The following is a 23,811-nucleotide window of genomic DNA, read 5'->3' on the forward strand; positions in this document are numbered from 1 at the left end:
TAAATCAATATCAATAATGATAAAAATGATGAAGATTAAATTTTTTATCACTTACGACTTAAAATAAATATTTTAAAATTTTCCAGGTCACAGCTTCCCAGCTCTCTACATCCAGTAATAAGTGTTCAATCCTGATTCTAGCAGACAGTGAGAATGAAAAAAGCAAGTGGGTAGGAGTGCTGAATGAACTGCACAGGATCTTGAAGAAGAACAAACTCAAAGACCGCTCAGTCTATGTTCCCAAAGAAGCTTATGACAGCACCTTACCCCTCATCAAAACAACGCAGTCAGCAGCAATCATAGGTATGAAATGTTATTTATTAAATAAATAAGAAAAGTCTAAGAAAATAGGTATGCTAAAGCAAAGTTAGCACTATAGAATAGATCTAAATTACTTGCTTTAAAAAAACTGCTTGTGGTACCCAACTGCATGATGTTCAACAAGGCCAGGTGCGAGGTCCTGCACCTGCGTTGAGGCAATCCCAAGCACAAATACATGCTGGGATCAAAATCAGCCTGGAGGTTGAGGAGGAGTTAGGGGTGATGGTGGACAAGAAGCTCAACATGAGCTGGCAATGTACACTTGCAAGCCAGAAAGCCAACCGTGTCCTGGGCTGCATCAAAAGAAGGGTAGCCACCAGGTCAAGGGAGGTGATTCTACCCCTTTACTCGGCTCTTGTGAGACCTCACCTAGAGTACTGTGTCCAGTTCTGGAGCCCCCAACATAAGAAGGACATGGAGCTCATGGAGAAAGTCCAGAGAAGGGCTACAAAGATCAGAGGGCTGGAGCACCTCTCCTGCGAAGATAGGCTAAGAGAGTTGAGGCTGTTCAGCCTGGAGATGAGAAGGCTCTGGGAGGACTTTATAGCAGCCTTCCAGTACCTGGAGGGGCCTACAGGAAAGCTGGGGAGGGACTTTTTACAAGGATGTGTAGTGAGAAGATAAGAGGTGGTGTTTTGTTTTTTTGATCTTTTTCCAGATCAAAACTGGAAGAGGGGAGATTTAGGTTAGAGGAAATTCTTTAGTGTGAGGGTGGTGAGACACTGGAACAGGTTGTCCCAGGAAGTTGTGGAAGCCCCATCCCTCAAAGTGTTCAGGGACAGGTTGGATGGTGATCTGTGCAACCTGGCCTAGTGGGAGGTATCCCCTGCCTGTGCAGGTAGTTTGGAACTAAATGATTTTTAAGGCCCCTTGCAACTCAAACCATTCTATGACTCTATGATTAATTTAGTGATTTTAAATGCTGCTTCATAAAATATGTTAAACTTGGATTGTTTACATCATTTAGATGTGATATTATAGGTATTTAAAAGTCAATAGTACACTTAATTGTTCTGTATGGTTTGTTAAAAGTGATGTTTCTTGGTGTTACTTGTACTAACAAGAGAAAACACTTATTTTTTCAGAAATGTTTTTGAAAGCTTTGGACCTTACCAGTGTCTTTTAGTTACATGAATGTATTGGATTTGGCTTTACATTTATTTATTTTAAGATATTAAAATTTTGTCTCAGTTAATCAGAATCAAAATTATAACTGTTGTAGAAGAAATATTTCCAAAGAAAAATAACCTAATTTTTTTTTTTCTTAATATCATAGACCATGAAAGAATAGCTTTGGGGAATGAAGAAGGATTATTTGTTGTGCATGTCACCAAAGATGGTAAGATCCTTGGAACTGGTAATAATTTCCCTAAAATTAAACAATCAGAAAGTGACTTTTTAACTTTTTTTCTCTTTCAATATCCTGCGGTTTCATTTTTGTCAATTTACTACATTATTAGCTGGACAACCTCATGTGAATGCTGAAAGTCAAGTTGGTGTTCTGTGTCTTTTCTATTCTGGATATGCTTTCCAGTAAGATCTAGCATCTGGAATAAAGCTGAATGTTTTGTTCCCTTGTTTTGAAGCAAGCTCAATACTGAATTCAGACCAGGTTCTCAAGGCTTTGTCCAGTGAGGTCTTTAGAATCCTTTAGATTGCTGCCTGTTGTAAAATTTAACTATTCCCACAATGAAATATTTTCTTTGTATATCTGGTTGGAGCCTCCCCCATTACAATTTGTGACCAATGTGTCCTCTTCTCCTTCTGTGCACATCATTACTGAGCCTGGCTCAGTCTTTTCTGTAACCACCTTCTTGTATTGGAAATCAAGATTTACGTTCAGTATAGTAAAGAGATGTAATGACAGATGCCCAAGCGAATTCAGCAAGCAACATGTTTAATTGTATATTTAAAGTCTTTGAGGGTTTTCCTTTATTCAGTAGTTTTGCAGCTATAATCTGGTTTTTGAAATAATACAGTGGTTGTTATTGCCTCAGATCTGTTCCTCCCTTTTTCTGATCAGGAAAAGCCAAAGGGCTATCCAGGATTGCCATGCCTAGTATTATTAAAATACAGGTTTCAATTCTGTACTTTTTAATATTTCAAGGAAGCAATAAAGGGGATTTCTTTGGTTTACTTCATAGTTTATATTTACAAATACATATGTTTTAATCAATTCACACTTCAACATTATTTACTTGGATTTGGGTTTTTTGTTTTTTAGAGATTATCCGTGTTGGTGACAATAAGAAGGTTCATCAGATTGAGTTTATCCCAAGTGAACAGCTCATTGCAGTAATCTCAGGACGAAACCGTCATGTGCGGCTTTTCCCTATGGTTGCCCTGGATGGAAGGGAGACTGAGTTTTATAAGCTGGCAGAGACAAAAGGCTGTCAGTCAATAGTTTCTGGACATGTGTGCCACGGAGCTCTTACATGCCTCTGTGTAGCTATAAAAAGGCAGGTCCTCTGTTATGAACTAAATCAGAGTAAGACACGTCATAAAAAGATCAAGGAGATCCAAGTCCAAGGGAACGTCCAGTGGATGTCAATCTTTAGTGACCGTCTTTGCGTGGGCTACCAGTCAGGTTTCTTAAAATATTCCCTTCATGGAGAAGGCAGCCCATACAGTCTGCTCCATCCAGATGACCACACACTATCATTTATCTCACAGCAGCCAACTGACGCCATCTGTGCAGTCGAAATCTCAAATAAAGAGTACCTGCTGTGTTTTAGCAGCGTAGGAGTTTATGTTGACTGCCAGGGCCGAAGATCCAGACAACAAGAATTGATGTGGACCGCAACTCCATCTTCTTGCTGTAAGTTGCCATGTGTGTCAGTGTATTTGCTATTGTAAGTCACAGGAAGTGAAGTTCAAAAATAATTACCTGACAGGTACATGAATGCTTTCAGCTTCTGTCACATTTTAAATCTAGTCAGAGGGTTTAATCTTGATCACTTTTATGCTAGTTTTTACAGCTCTTGTCACCCACCTGTACTGCTGTAGCACAAAGAGGAATCACAGGTCAGGATTTCTAACTCTCATGTTCAATTTCTGAACACAGGCCTGATCTCTAAAACAGCTGAAAGCCTCAGGTGCTGCAGAGGCTAATGGGATCTTTATGCATTTGCTGTCATTGGTATTGGACTGTTGTTATTTAGAGTCTTAAAATTTAATTGCTCTTTGGCTCAGCATGGTGATTCAACCTTTTTTTGATATTCAGAGTCATCAGTATCTGGCACTTTGGTTTATTTTTCTGTAGTAGTGTTTATTCCTACTTACTGCTTTTCTTTTTTGTTTATTTTTTTATTTTCTTTACTCCTTCATTCTCTCTTCCTCTGCAGTTTTTGTTGGCACTCTGCTCATTCATCTCCTGTCTTTTCTAAAACATCAGTTTTTAAGTTTTTCCCCCCTTCTATCTCCCTCTTCACTTCCAAAATACAATGTATGGCAAGTAATACAGAAAATACATTTCATAAGCCTCATGGGAAAATACTGTAATTTTTCAAGATTCCCATGGCTAGCAAGAACTGTGATAAACATTTATTGCACTTTTTTTTCAGAGCTGGGGCTTTATCTTTGTGACAGTTGGAGAGGATAAAAGCCTGCAGTCACTAGTTCCTCTTTAGTGTCTTTCTGAATGCAGATAAAGATTAGCTAACTTTGTCCTCAGAGTGTCTGTGAATTAACCCAGTCCTATGTTTTTTAACGTAGTCTGCCTTCTTACCTCACTGTGACAGCAGTACAGTCACACTGCAGAGGATAGGAATATTTCATCTTGTTTGAGTGAAGCCCGTTCTGTATGTTGGAGGAGCAGCTTTTACAGGCTGTGTGTCACTTCTGGTTTCCAAACAAGTGTTATTATTACAATGGACTCAGAGAATGAATGAATCAAAATAATAGATTTTGTGATAGTTTGAAAAACAGGTAATTTCACATGTGGTTCATCTATATTGGTCATTGATATTTGTGGAAGTTTTTTTTATTGTCTTGAATGAGGTGACTTGATGTTATTTCAGTTCAGAATGAAGGTATATTTTATAGCAAAAACTGTTACATTTAAACACAAATTGGATGCTCTTGTTAGTCTTTGCAGACTTTGGCAGTCTTGTGGCCAACATGGAAATACTGAATTCTCTTTTAAGAGCGGTCTCAGTGGAACTAATTTCATCCTGGGGAAATGCCCAAGATGAGTAGCACAATAATTCTCTTTACAATCCAGAAAATAAGAAAACAGAATTAAAGATAGAAGAAAGCATGAAGATTTTTCACTGTGTCGTGGTGCTTAGTTCTAACTGATGTTCATTATTACGTACTCCGAAGACTAAGAGATCAGTTTATTCAAATGACAGTTATTAAATTACAATATCTTCCCTACCACATCATTTACAATACAGGCTCTTGAAAGTAGGGCTTTTAGATGAAAAAAACCTCTGAATCACATCAGTGTTTGGCAGAACAAACTGTAATCCCTTGTAGTTCAAAAAGGTTTGATTCTGTGAAGTTAAAACAAAAGTCACAAAGGCTTTAGGGATTGTGATGCATTTTGCCTTCAGAATAAGTTTCTTCATCGCTGTTGAGTTAAAACATGTTTTGCGAAGATTGTTGTTCCATTGTGGAGTGGGTTTGCTTTTTTTTAATAAATATGGTTGAACATAAGAAATTGTATATTTTTGAGCCCTGTCTAAAAACACATGACACTATACCTAATCCTTCCCTCTCAGGTTACAATGCACCATACCTCTCTGTGTACAGTGAAAATGCTATTGACATCTTTGATGTGAACTCCATGGAGTGGATTCAATCTATTCCTCTCAAAAAGGTAACTTTCTCTTTAGGTATGTCTAGACTCAGTGTTGCTTTGTTACAGTCATGCCAGGCTTTTATGCACATTAGGATAAAACTGCTTATTTAAACATAATTAAACTAGAAGTAGAGCTACTGCAAGAATCCAGTCCTTTTTGTTTGAAATAAATAAAAATGTGAAATGAAAAATAATGTGTTTTGTATGTAGTTTCACTGTTTTAGACCTAGAGCATATGAGTATGGAGACTTGTTGATAGTATTGTAGAGAGCAGTTTCTTGGTGTTAATTGCATATAGTTTCATTTGGATTGATTTCATCTATATTATTGCAGGAAGATGGTGGATGTTAAGATAATTAAACAGGCCTTCAAAAATCTGTCTTCCTCTGCTTCAGAACATGTAGACAGATAGGATTAGAACATTATGATTATTCAACCAGTAAAAATACTAAAACCAGGATGATCTCAGGTTTGGATCACTTATCAAAAGGAAGAAGTTTTTGAAAACTGAAACTTCCTTGATATTTAGTAGGTGTTTGATCAGCTGTATTTTGAAAGAAAAAAGGGGTTTTTTTCCCCCATAGTTTAGACTGATTTCAACTTCGTACTAGTGTCAACATAATTCCTTTAACTGGCATTCCACTGATGTAGAACTACAAGAAGTTGTCCTTGTGATCTTGCGTTAGACATTCAGTCTCAATTTTACCATATGTCAGATGCAGACCAGGATATTATAGCAATGCTGTAAGGATAAATAATGTCAAAATCCAGGTGCTCAGATATTAGCCATGTTAAGGAGAGAAGAAGAATGTAGCCTTTTAGAGGAAATTTCCTCTACTCTTTCTGATGTCCAAACTTCGAGTTATTAAGCAGCCGGAACATTTTTTTTTCTTGCACAGCAGAATGTGCTTTAGTACTTAGATTAATATTTGGCTCAAGGCTGCCCATTTAATGAATGAAGCTACTTTCAACGAACAAAAATTACTACATCTCAAAAATGGCAATTTATTATGAAGAGTTTGTTTCCAGCACAATTTGCAGACTTTGAGAGTGTAATACTTCTTTCATTTTAAAGTTGGCAATCACAAATACCAGTAGATTTAGCAATCTGTATATACTCTTACCAAGTTGCAAAGCAAGATAGTGACAAGATAGTAACACAAAGTAAAAGCACCACTTAGTGCTTTGTGTATCTAATAGACAAAATGGAATTGTTATATGAAGGATACATCTGACAGAACTATTTAAATGCTGAGGTGAATGGTGTTTACCCTATGTCTTCCAATGGAATTTTACCCAACTGCCTCTGTACTCATTCTCCAAACTGAAGTTTAAAATCTGAAATTGTTTTAAACTCTGCTTTATAACTTTAGTTACTCTCAATTGTTACTCTTGAGAGTAGGCATTTGTAATGGAAGAATTTGCTCCCTCCAGCCTGCAGTTCTTCCATGGAGCAGGCTTTGCTCTGGCCAGTTACGCTGTTCTGCTCCCTGGCTCCTTTTATAGAGATGATGCAACTTGGAGCTTTCAAAATAAGATGCACTATATAAATGTGACTTACTGCTATTACAAGGACTGATTTACCTTTTTTCAGGTACGACCCTTGAATACAGAAGGATCACTAAACCTTTTAGGCCTGGAAACAGTTAGATTAATATATTTCAAAAACAAAATGGCAGGTAAGTAAAGAGAAGCCAATTTTCATAATGCAAATTTTTGTTTAGAAAGAGCGTTTTTATTTGAACTGAATCTGTGCATTGTAGAAAGTGATCACTCAAACATATGTGTGCTTGTTAAGCTGGGAGAAAGCCAAAGGTCATAGATTCCACAGTGATTGCAGTGATATCTGCAAGGCAGCTACTCTGAACTTTTTTCCCTTTTGAATAGTCAATGAAGGCTGGGAATAGAAAATAGAATTATTAGACACTCCCTCCAAACCTGGGATCACGTGCCAAAATGCTGTCTAAAGATGCCTGCAGATTAAAGATTGTCATAGTTATCTTGGCAGTATTGGAGTAAACTTCATATTATACTTAACCTAAACAAATATTTTCCAAGGGTCAAGAAGTAATATAGTATTATGTATTCATAACTTGATATTAGGGGCACATGTATTTGTGTGCCAAAGTTTTAGCTTCGGAATTCCATTTTTGTTTTGAGTATTTTTGGCCTTTTTTTTTTTTCTTTTTAGAGCCCATTGCATAAGCATACTTCCGAGTAATTTCCTTAACCTTTTGTTTAGCCTCTTAGGTGGAGAGGGGATGTGCTTTGTTTTAACAATAAAAAAGTATATTTTTTTAAACAATTCTTCTGAAAATAGTGGAAAGAAACAGTCTAGAAATATTTGCTGCTGTTGGCAGTGTTTCAGTGTTTATTTAAATTGCTAGCAAATTAGTACAAAAGGAATGGCAGTGGTAGAGAGAAGCGATATGGTGGATATATGTATAAAGATTTTTCATGTCTAGTAATGATTGAACATTTAAAATAGAGCAGAAGAGGAGAAAAAAAACACACCGGAGAGCATAGGATCAGAAGTGAGTAAGTCTGATGCTTTGCTCCTGTGCACTTCTCACTGACTTTCAGAAAAGGTTGCCAAACAGTAATGTATCCTCTGGTTCTGTCTCCTTAAAAGACTGCAAGTTTTTTTCTTGAAGGTACTTATTTAGTTGATCCCACACTTCATCAAATCTCAAGTTGATTTTAAGGAAAGAACAGATTTCAGTTCTATACAAAAGCTGTCTTAGCAGTGAGCAGTTGGCCTTGATGTAGGTTCAGGCTTATTAAGTGTAACTTAGTCTCCATACATAAAAAACAAAACAGAGCAGTTGCACCCTTCATTCAAAGTAGTGCTCCCATTAACACTGCTATACATTTCATGTCTTTATTAAAGATGCCTTGGTCAGACCTACACATGTGGAAAATATCTTCCCTTTTTCCACTGTTGCACCAAAGTGCATCAGTCTTAACCATTTCAAAAGGAGTAATCTGTTAGGAGAAGGGAATGAATGAAAAAGAATCTTGCATTGAGTTTCCAGACAATTGGCAGAACACAACTGTTCTAGTGATTTTTCAGTGAAAACTGCCAAAGAAAGTTTGAAAAAGAGGAGTGAGATCCTTTCCTGCCCACCTAAGTGTTTGGCTGAAAGACTTAATCAGTGGTATTCTGAGAATTTAGTTGTGGCGGCTTATGTTCATACAGAAAGGTTAAGTCTGTTGCTGTGTAACTGAGTAGACAGTGACCAAGAAAACCCATAAATCAAGGAGTATTTGTTCAGGTTTGGTGGGTAATGCCAACAGAAAGAACAGAGGGAGAAAATGTCTTTGTATTCAAATTCCATTAATACCTAATGAAGTGTCTCACTGGATCATTATATTTTTCTTGATTTCAGAGGGTGATGAACTGGTAGTTCCTGAGACATCAGATAACAGCCGGAAGCAAATGGTTCGAAACATCAACAATAAGCGTCGCTATTCATTCAGAGTACCAGAGGAGGAGAGGATGCAGCAGAGGAGGTTGGTATTCAACTTGTACTTGCCTTCTGTACATACATGTAGACCCTGAAGGTCAGTGACTGCTGCCAGTTTGTTGCTTAATGGAGTGCCCATTCAGATGTTTCTCTCTCTTCACTACCACCTTACTCCTCAATTTGTGATAATACCAGTTTAGATATGGTTATGGCCTGGATAAGTAAGTATTCATTAGTTCAAATTAGTTACATGAAACAGCTGTAATTTGGAATGCATGTCTCTACATACTGTATATAGATACACAGGTGTGTGTATATATGCTGTATATGTAAAGATCTGTAATAAACACTGCAAAAGGAGATTATATTACTATGCATATGGATTAATTACTTTCAGACTCTGGTTTTACTTTTCTTTCTGAAGGCAGTTCTGCTCTCAGCAGTATTCCAAGGCATAAGCTTTTTTGATTTATAGATTTAGCTACATAAACATTATGTAAATATCAGAAAACTCAGATCTTTAGAGGACACACATCTTCAGGATGTGTTTCTAATAAAAGTCTTGAACAAGTCACAAATACTTTCCTAAATGGCAATAAAAATAGGTCCACACCACTCACAGTGTTCATAGAGGATGTTACTGACTACTTACTATCTATCACTCACCAGAGTTGACCTGCTGCTGCGCTAAGCTGCACTCCAAGAACTGAGTATTTTGTGTTCTGACTTCCAATGTCTTCCACCAGTGGCTGGCTTCCAGCATTCCTTTCTTTGTGGATCTAAGAAAAGTAGCAGCTGTGTACAGTGGAGATAAAATTCCAGCTCTGGTCCTTGCTTTTTCTGAGCTGATCACAGTTTGGTCTTGTATGGTTTGATTTATTCTGGGTTCTGAAATGTATCCTTGCCATTTTTAAGAGCTTTTAATTCTGACCACAGACTGAGAAAGGTACTGCAGTATTATTTTAATTCTGTTTTTATATTTTGTACTTCATTTTCATCTACACTTTGTAATACATCACAAATAAGTTCTGCTTTTTCTCATCTTACGTATTTCTTTATCAGCTCATAATGGCTGTATATTCTTTGAATGTTAATAACCACTGGGTGTGGGCTGTTAGCCTGCAAGCAACATTCTTTTGTTCTGGCCTCTCGCCCTCTCTTCAAGCTGAAAGCTTGTCCATGCCAGTTCTGATAGCAAGGGTGTCACTGTTAACATGTTTAAATAGTTAATTTCCATTTAAAAGTAGTCGATAATCAAAGCTATACGTGTTTTATAAAAGTCTGTCTTCACCTCAAACAAACTTCTAAACAAAGTATTTTCTCTTCCAGGGAGATGCTACGTGATCCAGAAATGAGAAATAAATTAATTTCTAACCCAACTAATTTTAACCACATAGCACATATGGGTCCAGGAGATGGTATACAGATTCTCAAAGACCTTCCAATGGTAAGTACAAAAGTACACATGAGAATGACTGACAGCAACAGAGGCTGCAAATAAATGCGAGAAGGATAAATACGATTTTAAATGCATATTCAGAGTGTTGATGTATTTAATATCAGGAGCATGGTAACTAGGGAAATGGAGATGAACATGCTCTTCTCTATGTGGTAAAACTTAAAGAGGACAACACTTAAGCATCAAGGGGAGTAGTAGTAGCTAATGCCTCCTGCTTTTGACGAGAGGCTCACCTCTCAGTGTTGATGATTTTTATGACCCAAATGAAGAGACAAAATTAAGAAGGTTTGGGCCTGTGTTCTTTGTGGGAATGGAAAGAGAAATTCCTTTCTCCAAGAACTGTAGTATGATTCCTGTTTTCTCTTCCTATCTTCAGCTCTAGCTTAGCCTCTCTTTTTGCAGCCTCTTGTCCTTAGGTAGTGGAACTGTAGCAGTTTAACAGTATGTAGCGCCCAAATTTCCATGCCAAAGATGCTGTTTCTAATTTTCTCTCCAAATGAACTAGTCTTAATGAAGCAGAACTTCTTACATAAAAACTAACCTTTTAAGTTGAAAAATTGAAAAATATAACACTAAATACAGACACATATGTTCATTTCCACAAAATCTTATGTAGGAAATACTTACCTCGAAGTTACTGACATTTTTTATGAGCTCAAGACCAACAAGTATTTTGTTCATAGGAGAGTATCATACTGGTTGCTTCAGGCTACCTTGAGCATCTTACTCATATGTCCTGTATTGTTTTCTAATTCATGCACGATGACACAGATGTGATGCAGAAGATGCTAAATAGAACTGTAAGGTAGATCAAATTATATGATATCAAACAGATTATATGAGTACCACCATAAGATACAGGTATTAGCACAGAAATGCTGTCTAAAATGATAATTGTTATTACTTGGAGTTAGTGCAGAAAACAGATGCTGAAATCAGGATTTTCAAATTCTGAAAAGTCTAAAGGAAACAACAGTAAGACTGGAAAAATAAAGTGTGCCATGCATTTACTCTAGTTTAGGAGCTTAGGAGCATAACCTCTTGTCTCTACATACTCATGTTACCTCATTTTTATAGCAAATGGTACTTTTCAGTTACACTTCACTGTAACATCTGCACATTGTACACAAGCCCTTCTGACACTGTCTTCCTTAGATGAGAATATGGAAGGAAAGAAAAGGATTTACTTTAAGTCTCATACTAGAGACACTTTGAGAAAACTCTCAATAGCAAATGTATTCAGTGCAGTTGAGCAACAGCATTATATGTGTGTTTAAAAATGAATAAATAATGAAGAAGCTGGTTCTAGAAGACACATGGCAAATCCAAGGGAAGTTGGCAGGTAGTGGTTGTCTTACCTGCATTTGAGTATAGATGTGTCTAATGTTAAACAAAGAATTATTATTTGCTTCAGAGATAGATGTAGATCAGAATTATTTTCACTTTTCTATTTCTTGTGGGTTCTTCAAAATATTCCTGGCTCTTCTCAAGCAGATAAAATAATCTCCTATAGCTAAAGGCAGGGCAAAAGCCTATTTCACACCATCAATGGTTGAAAGTTCATGGGAGTCTAAAACTACAAGGACTCTTAATCAAGTCCTGAATCATAATTTTATCTATAGAAGGGAATTTTCCAAACTTACATGAGTTAATATTTCTTCACCTATGTTCTCTCTGAGTGGCTTTTAGCTTTAAATTCATTCTGATTACACAAACTTTGTATCAGCTCAAACGTCATATTTGAAGTTAGGACTGGTGCTTGCTTCTTACCAATCAATATGGTGTTTTGAAAGAAATTAATGTCACTTTCCACATTCAGTGTGATGAGAAGACATTAGAAAATGTGTACAATGTAGAATTGGTTTATGCATTTTGTCCACTGCTGCAGCTTCTTTTTAAAGTTATTATCAAAACCTCCTTCTTGCAAGTTGGTCTCAATACTGGGAGATGTCACTGCAGGTAAAGCAAATTTGACACGTTTTTCTTCCAGCAGCTCCTTGCAATATCACATGGTATTTGTGTTCCTAACTTAACGAATGCACAGTTGCATCAATCATGGGAATTGAAAGTGTGTGAATTTGAAAGTAGAATTTGAGATTAGGAAATAAATGTTCTGTCAGGAGCTACTTTGGTCCAGGCAGCTTTTTCTTTTCTAACAGCTTCCTGTAAGTTATTTGTCTGGTCTAAGTTTTCATTTAACCTGTTCCAAGCTACCTACTTTGTTTCTGAGGCACAAAAATCAAAGAAAAGAGTTTGTTCTGCATGCATGTGATGTTATGTATTGAGTAAAATGTTTTATTTGGAAGATAAACTTAGAATTAAAAAAGAGGATGGAGATAGAGAGGACATCACCTGGACAATCAGTACATGAGGTAAAGAATATTCATCCAACACTGTACAGTTCATCTATATGGTGGTTTCTTTGCAAGGCCATGGAATTATTTCACTATATTCATACCTTGATTCAAAAACATTAATAAATGTTACGTTTGTGTGTGCTTCTTATCATGTGTGACAGTTTTGCATCTGGAATATCTTTGTATTTTTAAATAATTAGTATGTTTCAGAAGAAAAAGTACTTGTCTTTAAAGAACTATGGAAAAGATTGCTATATTTTACTTGGTGAGTGCCTTTTTCAGTTTATGAAAGTGATAGAATATACTTTTGCATTGAAAGAGGGCGGCCAGTAGGGGGGGAACAAGTAGTGCAAGGTTAATAGTTTTCTCAAATTCTTATCATCCATCTATTTTAGTAGTATATCTTCTTTTTTTATGAGATACTGGAATGCAAAGAGTATGAAAGAATGGAGTGGGCCTTTTAATTTGCAATTTCATCTGACTTGAGCAGTTTCAAATTTGGCTGAATCTACTGATAAAAATTCTCGTCTCTGCTGCCTTTTTCAGAGAAAATGTCAAAAAATGAATGAAGCGCAGAGTTAGAACAGGTAGCAATAGCCCTTATGTTGGTGGGCAGGAGGGGACATAGACTTCTGCTGCCATTGGCGTAATTGTCTGGTGGATGCAGAGCCAACAGGAGCTTGCTCACTCTCTGCCCACTGCTGTTCTTAACACTGTCTTTTAAAAGAGCAAATATAGAACACTGAATTTGTATTGTAAATGTAAAAAAAAAGAAAACTGGATAAATTGAATGTTTTAAAACTCTTTCAGACAATTTATCATGTTGTGTCAGATCCTTACATATGTGCAACATACCTGTCTGCATGTAATGGCCTTTGCTGATGCAGCCATGCAAGGGGGAAAGATACTTTCTCTGTGCATTGTTCCCGAGGTTTTGGTGTGCAATAGGCAGATTATACAAACAGTGAGATATGTTTATGGCAAGCAGCAGTCTGTTAACCTAGTCCTTCTGTGTTCTTTCCGTGACTGAACACCCTTGACTTGAGTATAGTCCAGTGTTTGTGCGGAAACAAACATTGCCCAAGTCTCAGAGTGACATCAGATTTAAGAGAGAAAATATTAGAGGTTATCAGGCAAGTGTAAATTTGCATCCTTCTTTTCTTTATGGTGAGCAGTTACTCAGGGGGCTGGCTTTGACAAGCAAGTTTGCAGGCTACAACACAACACAAACAAGAAGTTCTTGTTTGCTATTAACAGATCTGTAATCAGTACATTTTTGTATTTTATTGGTGTGGATACTAGATCTGGACCATTGCCTTGTTTTGTACATTTTAAAATCATTCCTGTTAGTATATCCCCAAACTTATTTGTTTACATGTTTTTCTTCTCTAGCAGCCTGTCACCAATTAACTGGCCGTACAGTCTGGCCTCCCTTCTGCCCTCTTGTCCCTTGAAGCCACTTTATCGTGGATGCTCCTTAGTAGTGAAGATCTGAAATCTGGAACTGCACTTACTGCAGCACAAACCACATCTCTGTGTACATCAGATATACAGGATTGATTTTGTTTTTATATTCTGCATGCCTAAGTATTTTGCATACAAAAGCTAGTCTTGACTTCCATTATATTTGAACGTCATGCTTCAGTTTGACCTCATTATACATGAGCCATTATACTCCCATTCTAGATGATGTCTGAAGCTTTGCTTGTTTCAAATGAGAAACTTTTTGTGTAAACTGATACTTATCCATTTTTCTTATTCTTTAAAGAAAGTGGGAACTCCATGCATGCTTGTAATGGTGGAGTCCACGTAGAAAGTTCCATGGAGGATTTTTTTAAAAATGTTGCCGTATTGTGACTTTCTCATTTTCCTGAATACTGGCTAAATATTTTCATGATCTACAGTTGGCCTGCCCTCTGCTTTTTAGCTTGTGATTTTGGACACTCCCTTTTCTCCTTTACTGGCTTTTAGGAACATAGCTGGCTTTGCTGCCAGTTCTTTGTTGTGAGCAGATAACTCAGCAAAGGTCTGCTTTCCTGGGCTGTTTTGGAATGGTGGCTTCTTGTACTGATATTTAGATGCTGCTAAACTTACTAATAACAATTTAATATATCTTCTGTCTTATATGCCGTAATGCTGTAATTGATGGTTAACATGTCATTAGTTAACATGCAAAGCCTCATAATAACTTTGTGTTTAAAAAAAAAAAAAAAAGTTGGATTTTAAAAGCTGAAATTAAGATAAGAGTAATGTTTGATAATATGTATTGGGATGTGTTTTAATGTTTTTCTGGACTTGAATAAGTTCCACATACAAAGAGTAGTGCCTTAGGTTTAGCAGAGGAGTAAGCTGTATTTTTACCATATTTTATTTTTTTAAGTCCTAGCATTTCTAATGTTACTCAGATCTGTTTGTTTGAGGTGATGAAATCAGTTGGACAAGAAGAGAAAATTAGGAGTCAGAAATTAGAAAAGTTCTGAATTGTGGGTGGCCAATTGGGCAAACCATCCCCTTGCAGGCTGACATGCTGAACATCTATAGATAGCTCAGGGAGGGAGACTGAGCCTTGAATCGTTTCTCTATTAGATTTAGGTTACTTTAAATTACAAAAACACTTACATCAGCACATTCGGTAGAGGTGAATTAGAAATTGTTTCTGTTTAATGTGCAGGATTATTTCTCCCCTCTCTTTTTTTATGTCACACTTCAGGAGCACGTTGCTCAGTTGACCTATGAGAAACATGGATTTCCCAATACTTCTGCACCTTATCTGCTAAGGGTCTAGTCTTCTGCAGCGCAGAAGCAGCAGTGCAAAGTCTGTTCATCATAAAAGCGCCGTAAGGCTTCAGTCAGTGTGCAGAAGGACATAGGCCTTGTGTCATCTGTCTACAGCAGAGTAAATTGTCTCAGTTGTCTGAAACTAACCAGTTCACCCTCCCACTCAACTTGTGTCCCCATCCTGTCGAAACGGTGTTCACTCCAGTTAGAAATACTGTGTTTTACGGGTGATACTTAATGGAATTGCTAAAATGCGTGAGTAACAGAAGGAAAACTCAGAATCTTTAACTGTTGTATATTCTCATCTTTTCTTCTCCCCACACCATCTCACCCGTGTTCACCTTCGTTTGTTTGTGTTATGTCTATTTTAGATTGTAAGCTTCTCAAGGCAGGGAACTGATGCTTCTCAACTGTCTGTAAAGCACCTTTTACAACTGTGGTGCTCTTTGAAATATCAAATAATAATAAATATTAGAATCTATTTCCAATGAGTTAAAAGTTTTATTTGTTTTTAATGTTTTAGCAACAGCAAGGGCAGCAGGCCCATATGACACCATGTAAAGAAGGTGCTCAGAGGACTGGGGGTGACAATGTAAGAACCTGTGTGTTGATGGGCAAGCAGGGTTGCTGTTTGGCTGTCCTTCAGTGTTTGACTGCTTTTGCGGACTGCTGCTGCCAATGTAACCTGTACAACCATCCTTCATTGCTTTCTCTCTCTGTTGTCTTTGATAGCAGCATTCCCCTTATCAATTCCCTCATCAACACTCCCGTCTGATCTCTTCTCCGAGCAACTTTGAGCACATCTACCACATGACTGTTAATTCAGCTGAAAAATTCCTCTCTTACGATTCCATAAACCCTGCATTTTCCCCGCCTCCACGCTCTGTCCTCGGTACTCCAGACTTTATGACTCTGAGGGTATGGACGGCTGAGTCAGGTGTTCACTCTACTAACACTGTGTGGTTTTTCTTTTGCCTGGCTATTAACATGAGAGAAAAACCCTTGTAAGTGGTTTCCTTCACCTCTTAGCTTTCTTCTGTCACAGCTAATTTATTTTCTGCTATCAGCTGTGGTCTTTCAAAGCTCTGACATGCCAAGAAACAGATACTTTATGGCTTAAAAAAAAAACCAAAAACACCAAAAGAAGCGTATAACAACTGGGCTGAACTTTTTGCTGTGAGAATAGCATTTTTAATCACCAGAAAGGATGTGGGAATTTTGAATTAAAAGTTCTCTGTTTCACAGTATTCTTCCTCCGCAGTCAGTAGCAGGAAACTGTATCAGGTTGCATTAAGAAGATATTCTGGATCTGTCTTTGTTGGACCAAACTTTCAAAGTGTTTGTGCTTATGATGAAATCATGTGGAGTGCAAGAATTTTTACACAGTACTGTAAACAGATTGAGAGAGAGAGACACAACAGATTGTGCCTCAGACAGCTTCTAGCTTAAAATAAGTAAGTGAAGTTAGAACTTGTACAAGCAAGATAAAAAGCTAAAGATAGTGGCAACTTGTAGTTTTATGCAGAGGCTGAGGTAAGATGCTGTTCTATAAATATCCTTCCAGTTGGAATAAATGGGGGGGGTGGAAGTGATCTTATTTTTTCTTGTACTGTGCAACATGGTCTGAATATGTGGGGACCTAGGTCCTATAGAAATACAAGCCATACTAAGTGCTGTGCAGATCTCATCTGCCTGAGTATTAATGCTGTCACTTAGTTGGGTATTGTGCTGTGGCCTGCAGTTCTACTTGGGACAGATTCACAGATAAATCAGAAATAGATGGTGGTTGGTTGCTCAGGGTTTTTATGGGTCTGAGCCATGTCTGTTGCTGTAATGGAAACACTGCTATTGGTTTCTGTGGCCTTTGGACACCCTTCAGACATGCGTGGCAAACCTTCACTGCCAGACTGCTTTGAGTGCCTTTTGGTTGCTATTTTAAATCCCTGTCACTAGGAAGGTTTTTGGATACGTACCTGCATACAGCAGTAGAGGTAATTTGAAGATGCGGGGGGGAAATTAATCTATTCCATGTGGCCCTGAAACAAATCAGTGCAGCTAAGCTTTGACTGGTTATGTGCCTGGTCATGTGTCACTGTTGTGAAGTCTCAATTGTCATAAACATTAATATTAAAAAATGAGGCTGCAGTGTTTTGGAAAACATGCCCTGTGATGACAGGTCTGCATCCATTCTGGCTTTTCTGGTAGGAGGAGAGATGTACATACACAAAAGGAATGCTCTATTGAAATGCAAAAAATCCCAGTATTGTTAAGCCAGTTTGAAATTTGTTTCTGTCTTAGGGGGACATTATATAGGGTCACTGAAGCTGTGTTTCAGATCTAGTTTTAACAGGGCTTCTTTAATCCAACTGTACTATCAAAATTCTTGTGTGTAATATGCAGTGATGTATTACTGGACTGTGACCCACCCTCTACCTTATCTTTCTCATGTGAGTAGTCTCCCTGGGATCAGTAAGGAATGACCCCTGGTATTGCAGACAGTAAATCTTAATTTTTGCTTTAGGAGCATCTTTCATCCGAAAGTTGCAGCCTACTAGCATAAATTGGAGGGAAAAAAGTGAAGTGAGCAACCTGGTGTACCTGTTAGCTTCTGAGACCACTAGAGGTTTAGTCTTGTGTGAAGAAAAGTGTTTGTCTCCGTTGTGGTTTGAGGGTAGAGGTACTGTAATCTATACAGAAGGCAAGGCTGTGTGTTTTGATTTGGGGCCTGTCCCTCCTCCCTTTGTGTTTGGAGATTTTAGTGTAAGAAGAGCAGCACTCCCTGCAAGGGGACCATGGTCTCAGGTATCATCCATATGCACATCCATAACCCACAGCTCCACAGCAGCTGTTCTCTGGCTGAAATTGGGATGCACTGAACTAATTTGGAACTTTCACCCTATCTCAGAGTGATTAACTGCTCAACAAGCAGCTTCTCTGCTGATGATTTTTTTTTTTTTTCTCTCACCTTTCTCCATGTGGTTCAGCTGTAGGAATGAGTTTTCCTCCTAGGACTTGAATTGTTGCTCTAACTGAGGGGTTTTTTGTCTCTTTAAGTAAAGCAAGCTCAGGTTTCTTTTCCCCCCCACCTTTGTTTTTAACTTGCTGCGTTTTGCTGCTTTATAACAACTGCTAATAACCACCATTTATTTTTTTTTCAATCCCCTTTCTACATCATGTGCATATTAGTTCCAGGGGTTTTGGTCCTAAATGCCACAGTCCCTGGCATGTGCTTATTTTATTTTTTAGAACAAACAACAATGAAAGATTTGCTTTGTGGAGAAACTTTATATGAGGAATTACATGGACTTTGCAAACTAAAGTAATGAAAAATAATCATTATTAGAATACACTATTAAGATAAATTACTCTTTCACACACCCACCACCTATTCCTTCCTCCCCCTGATGCCTCTATATTGTCTACTCAATCACTGTTAAGGAGGTTAATCACCTTATCATGAAGCATAATTGATCTCTTTGCAAAATGAACAATTGTAGGTTTATAAAAGTACAGACCTTCCTTGCAACTCCAGTGAACTAACCTCAGTGCACACGTTTCTGTGATGCTGCACTTGGCTTTCTTTTGTTTCTCAAAACACAGCAGTAACTTATTCCTTAGCCCATTCATTCCTTTTTGCGTTGTCAGGAGAGCCTCCAGGATGCTCTTACTTTTATCTGTAACGCGGATTGTTATTGCATGGTGAAGGACAAGGAGCATAAATACTTTGCACTACAAAGTAGGTTTTGGTGGTTCATATTGAAAAAAAAAAGGGGGGGAGGGGAGGGGGGAAGAGACAACAATATTATTCCACAAAATATTTAAAAGACTTTTGGTATAAATTCTCATTGATAATAGTGTGGCAGTGGATGAGGGGAGAACTAAACAGGGCTTTTTCGTTCCTATGTTCTCTGATTATCTTTTTTTGGTGTTTGAGAAAGACCTGGGAACAGGAGAGATTTTAATTCTTCCTTTTTTGTTGCATGTTAAAAATCAGCCATTTCTAGCCCACTGGGAGAATGAGAAGCAAAGGGTTGACTTTAAGAGCAAAAGGGTCTGTTATAGCAATGACTAAGGATCACTGTGAGACTGGATTGACAGCAGGTTGGTAACAATTATCTGATAAAGTCTGAACTGTATAAGATTTGTTAATTAAAAAGCCTCTAATTACCATTTTAAAATTCAGATGGAAAAATTGGTAGTATCTGAAGATCTCTGAGAATACTCTTGTGGGGGGTGGAATCTTTGTTCTGGTCTAAATTTCCATAATATCCTATCTTAAAAAGGCATTACAGTTGCAAGTGTTGTTTTATGTGTGCCTACTTTATCACAGAGTGACGGTGGAGAAATAAATAAATAAAAATAGGAAGAAATTAAGAGTTATTGCAGGGGGTGCTTTGTAAAATGGAAATAAAGTTATGCTCAGAGCTACCTGCAGTTCACTTCACATTCTGCATCTGTAAAGGTTCCCTAAACCTAATTCCAGTTAATGCTAATTACTTAATAGTGCAAATAGGAGCAGGATGAAGACTCATATTTAGCCAGAGATTAAGTGACATATGTGGGTATTAGAAAGTCCCTCTGAGCTAAGAAGCTAGCTCATATACAGGGAGAGATGAGCTAAATAAGCTGAGAAACCTTTTCCCCTAAGGTCAGCTGTAAGTTAACAGCAGCAAAACCAAAATATCTCAGAACTCACTTCAAAGTACTCTTTTCCCTTATTTTAGTGACAATTCATGTTTAAGGAACTACCAGATCCACATAGAGAAATTGTGGTTTATCTCTTCCCTCAGTGAAGGACTACTTCAGTCCAGTAACTTAACCAATTTAGAAAATGACACTGGACCTGTCCAGATGTGAAAGAGGAGTGATAATCAAAATATGTAGAAAAACAGTGGCATGTGCTCCGGTCAGCCACTTCAAGCAGGCTGAAAACAGGAGGCTGATTTCTCACTTTGGCTTGACTGGTGTAGGTCTGGAGTGATGCTGTTGATATCCTTGGAATTACCTAAGTAATTGAAATACACATTGATCCACTATATGTTCATAACTCTGCAGGCATTAGGGCTTAACCTGGTTATTGTATAAAATTACACATGCATGGCACAAATAATGGCATCAAAGAAAGAAATTCTAATAACATACTTCAAAGCTTGTGTTCAGAAAGAATGCATTGTGTGATATAACTTGAATGTATCTATAGCAGCTTAACTAGGCTTTCAAAATATCCTTTCAAGGAAATCTTTGAATTATTAGGCATACTCTTCCAGTTGTCTGCATATGTCCATGTAATTCAGCACTTCACTGTCGCGTTGCGTGTGCTTCCAGTCTCTGCACTAAACTGCAGAATATTATTTTGTAATTTTTGCTGACTTGCTGCCCAGATAATTCAGCTCTGGTGAGGTTGGGGTTTTAATCTATTTTGGGGCTTTCCTTCATAACATCCAAGGTTGAGCCAGCAGTCAATAAGTAAACATGTCATTGTGTGTGTCTGCATTGCAGAATCTTCGGCCTCAGGAAAGTCGGACCGTATTCAGTGGCTCTGTCAGTATCCCATCGATCACAAAATCCCGCACAGAACCAGGACGATCAATGAGCGCAAGCAGCGGGTTAGCAGCACGTAAGCAAACAGAACTAGGTTGCTTTGGGGTCTATGCACAATTATTTTATGGAAATGACTACCTGTGTTTGCTTATATCCATACTGCTGCTAGAAGGGATTTTCCAAAGTGATGGCTGACTCTATTCCCATCGAGGGCAAGCACAGTATTTTAATCTTGCTTTCAAAGGAACACATGAAGCAGCTAGCACTTTTGATAGTGGCACATTTTTTATTTGTCATATTTTTTAAACTGACATTAGAATTAAAATTACATTCTAACATTTGGGACTGCTTTGCTGCTGCTTAAGTCTTTAAAATCAATGGCAAGTTGTTCACAAGCTCCATGGTTGAGAATGTTGTTGCTCAACTGTGTAGAGCTCTTGATGCTTCTCTTGCTGCTAGTGCAAAGAGAAAGCAATAGAACACTGGCTGCTGGTATGGAAGAGTTGCACTGCATTGGAAACACCCCTCTTAGTGTTGCCTTTGTGTGCCAGGGCCAGCACAGTGACCTGTGGTGAGACCAAGCAAGTGACTGAAGAATGGGCCATGTGAAAACAGAGACAAGACTGGTGTCCGAACTTTTTTAGGTTATATCCTTCCTGTGGCAACAGGCTGAGTTTGTTGCACATTGCCAACTGCTTGCAGAAAGCATGTGTGTCTGTATGTCACAGGTTGACTCCGGATTGGCGATTAGACTAGTGACAACAATGCTCTCAATCCCTTCCCCCTCCCTCCCAGGTAGGGAAAGGAGAGAGAGTAAGGAGAGAGAGACTTTCTGGATTGAAAACTAAACTAGTCAGCTTTAATTCAATATTAATAATAAAAGAAAATACATACAAATATATACAAGTATGTGCAGGAATGTGCAAAACCCTGTTGCCTCCCTCCACCCCCAGCAACTCCCCCGGCATCTCCTGAGCTGTGAGCAGTCCCAAAAGGTCCCAGAGCTGCTGGAGAGAGCAGCAGAGCAGACAGAAGCTGAGGGGAGAGTTGTGAGGGTCAGGAATGTACAGGCATGGGGATCAGCAGTGATGGATAGATGGATGGAGTCCTCCCTGGATGCCAGCCACGGATGGAGGAGAAGGGAAGAAGAAGCAGAAAGGAAGTTGACTTCTGCGATCCCTGTCCTTATATTACGCTTACATAGATATATGGAATGGAATACTTTGGTCAATTTTACTGTGCCTCTAGTCCACTCCTCCCTGTGGGAGGGTTGCAGATATGACTCTTCTGCTCCTCTAGCATCTGAGGCGGCAGATTCAACAAGCAGAGCTTGTTAAGCCTTGACATCTCAGCAGTAACATAAACATTCCAGCATTATCAGTCCACTAGCTGGAAAACTTACTGCTAGTTAAGAGAGCTCATTGAAGGAAAAAAAAAAAAATCAGTCAAAAGAAAATCATGTCTCAATCCAGTACATTGTAGTCTGTACCTGCCAATATAACCCACCTACCCCTTGTGAAAGAGGCCACTGGAAATAGGTTGCCACTGCAGCAATTTCTGCAACTCTTGTCTTTGTCAGGAACAGAGTGATTGTCTGTGCTGGGTGAAGTGTGCTAATATTGATGTGCCAAGGGAGGGACCAGAGAATCCCTAGGAAAAACTACAGTTGGCAGCAGACAAGATGAAAGCTCCCACAACCTGCAAGCCATGATCTTGGGACATGCTGGAGGAAAGCAGAACTAACCAGAGAAACAGCTAACAAATTTCTAGAACTTTGAGTTGTGCATCTGTAACACAGTTTAATTCCCCGGCATGTTTTAGGATCTGCACAAAACGGCAGTGCTTTGCGGAGGGAATTCTCAGGAGGTAGCTATGGAGCAAAGCGTCAGCCTATGGCATCACCCTCAGATGGTTCCTTATCCTCTGGTGGCCTGGACCAAGGCAGTCAAGCACCAACAAGGGATTATGAGCGAGAGGTGAGTCACAGGAAAAAGGGGAAAATTAAGTGTGTTTGTAAAGATGAGGAAGATTCTGTTATGGGTTGGGCTACAAAAGTCATTGACAATGAAGACTTAGACTTCCTGTGTTTCACAGAATCACAGAATGGCCTGGGTTGGAAGGGACCTTAAAGATCATCTAGTTACAACCTCCCTGCCATAGGTAGGGACACCTCCCACTAGATCAGGTTGCTGGTCTAGCAATTTCAAGCTATCCTGAGAAAAGACTTTGGTCAGACTGTCAACTTCCATCCTGGTATTTAACATGCAGGAAACGCTCTCTGTGCTCCTTACCTGGAGATACATAGGTAGTGAGGCTCCAAAAATACTGGTTCAGTAGAGTAAAACCTTGATATTGACCTATCAGTCACAGCTTGAAGGGGTGATACTCTCCTGCCCTTTATTTACAAAGACTATTAAGCTATCTTAGCAACCATTTAACAGGAGACATTTTGTACTTAGGGTGCTTGAAGTTAACAAGGTACTTTTAAAAATTATAGTGATTTTTCATTTAGAGTAGAAACTGGCTTTAGTAATTTACATTCTTTGCAAAACAAGACTGTTGTTGTGCTAGGACTGCAATCCTGCCCAGCCCTAAGCTTAGTCCCTCCAACCAAGAATGTTTTACATGGGAGGGTTCAATTGGAAGTTGGTCAGCAAAACTTGGCAGGCCATTTTCTTACCAAGAAGTGAGAAAACTAGAGATCACACTGGCTTGTCCTGTTGCTGAATATGTTCTTCCAGTTGAAGCTGGAAGGGAACTGTCAACCCAGACTCAAGCTGAGACGTAGTTGCATTCTACTGTACTCTGGAAAATCCAACTGAAGTAACTTGATACTTTGAATTAATATCCTGGGAATGACACGGAAGAGGTTGCTGTGATGAGGCCCATACCACAAAGACTTCTCAGTCTAGTGCAAGAAGATCTCAGATCATAATCTCTGAAAAGACAGGAATGATTTTATCTTCACAAGCAACCTGAAGTTGCACAATCTGGTGGCCTCAGCAACACGCAGAATGCAAGAATCACAGAGGTGCTGTGTGCTTATGTCAGCTTCAGTGATGCCTCTTGAAAGCAGTGATGTGA

General features: G+C 38.5%; 1 protein-coding gene across 16 annotated transcripts in view; it reads left to right on the forward strand.

Moving 5' to 3' along the window:
* CDC42BPA (CDC42 binding protein kinase alpha) overlaps nucleotides 1–23,811 on the forward strand; it is a 195,505-nt gene that overhangs the window by 167,192 nt on the left and 4,502 nt on the right. For 3 of the 16 annotated variants that reach the window (XM_051614472.1, XM_051614475.1, XM_051614478.1), the window contains 11 exons: nucleotides 87–303; nucleotides 1,598–1,660; nucleotides 2,546–3,139; nucleotides 5,046–5,143; nucleotides 6,720–6,804; nucleotides 8,515–8,638; nucleotides 9,922–10,039; nucleotides 15,710–15,778; nucleotides 15,919–16,104; nucleotides 20,686–20,803; nucleotides 22,549–23,797. In XM_051614472.1, the coding sequence (XP_051470432.1) occupies nucleotides 87–303; nucleotides 1,598–1,660; nucleotides 2,546–3,139; nucleotides 5,046–5,143; nucleotides 6,720–6,804; nucleotides 8,515–8,638; nucleotides 9,922–10,039; nucleotides 15,710–15,778; nucleotides 15,919–16,104; nucleotides 20,686–20,803; nucleotides 22,549–22,856 (1,980 nt within the window). In that variant the 3' untranslated portion in view covers nucleotides 22,857–23,797. The other 13 variants (XM_051614484.1, XM_051614489.1, XM_051614488.1 and 10 more) reach the window with 10 other exon arrangements.

Source organism: Apus apus, chromosome 3 (assembly GCF_020740795.1).
Source record: "Apus apus isolate bApuApu2 chromosome 3, bApuApu2.pri.cur, whole genome shotgun sequence".
Lineage (NCBI taxonomy): Eukaryota > Metazoa > Chordata > Aves > Apodiformes > Apodidae > Apus > Apus apus.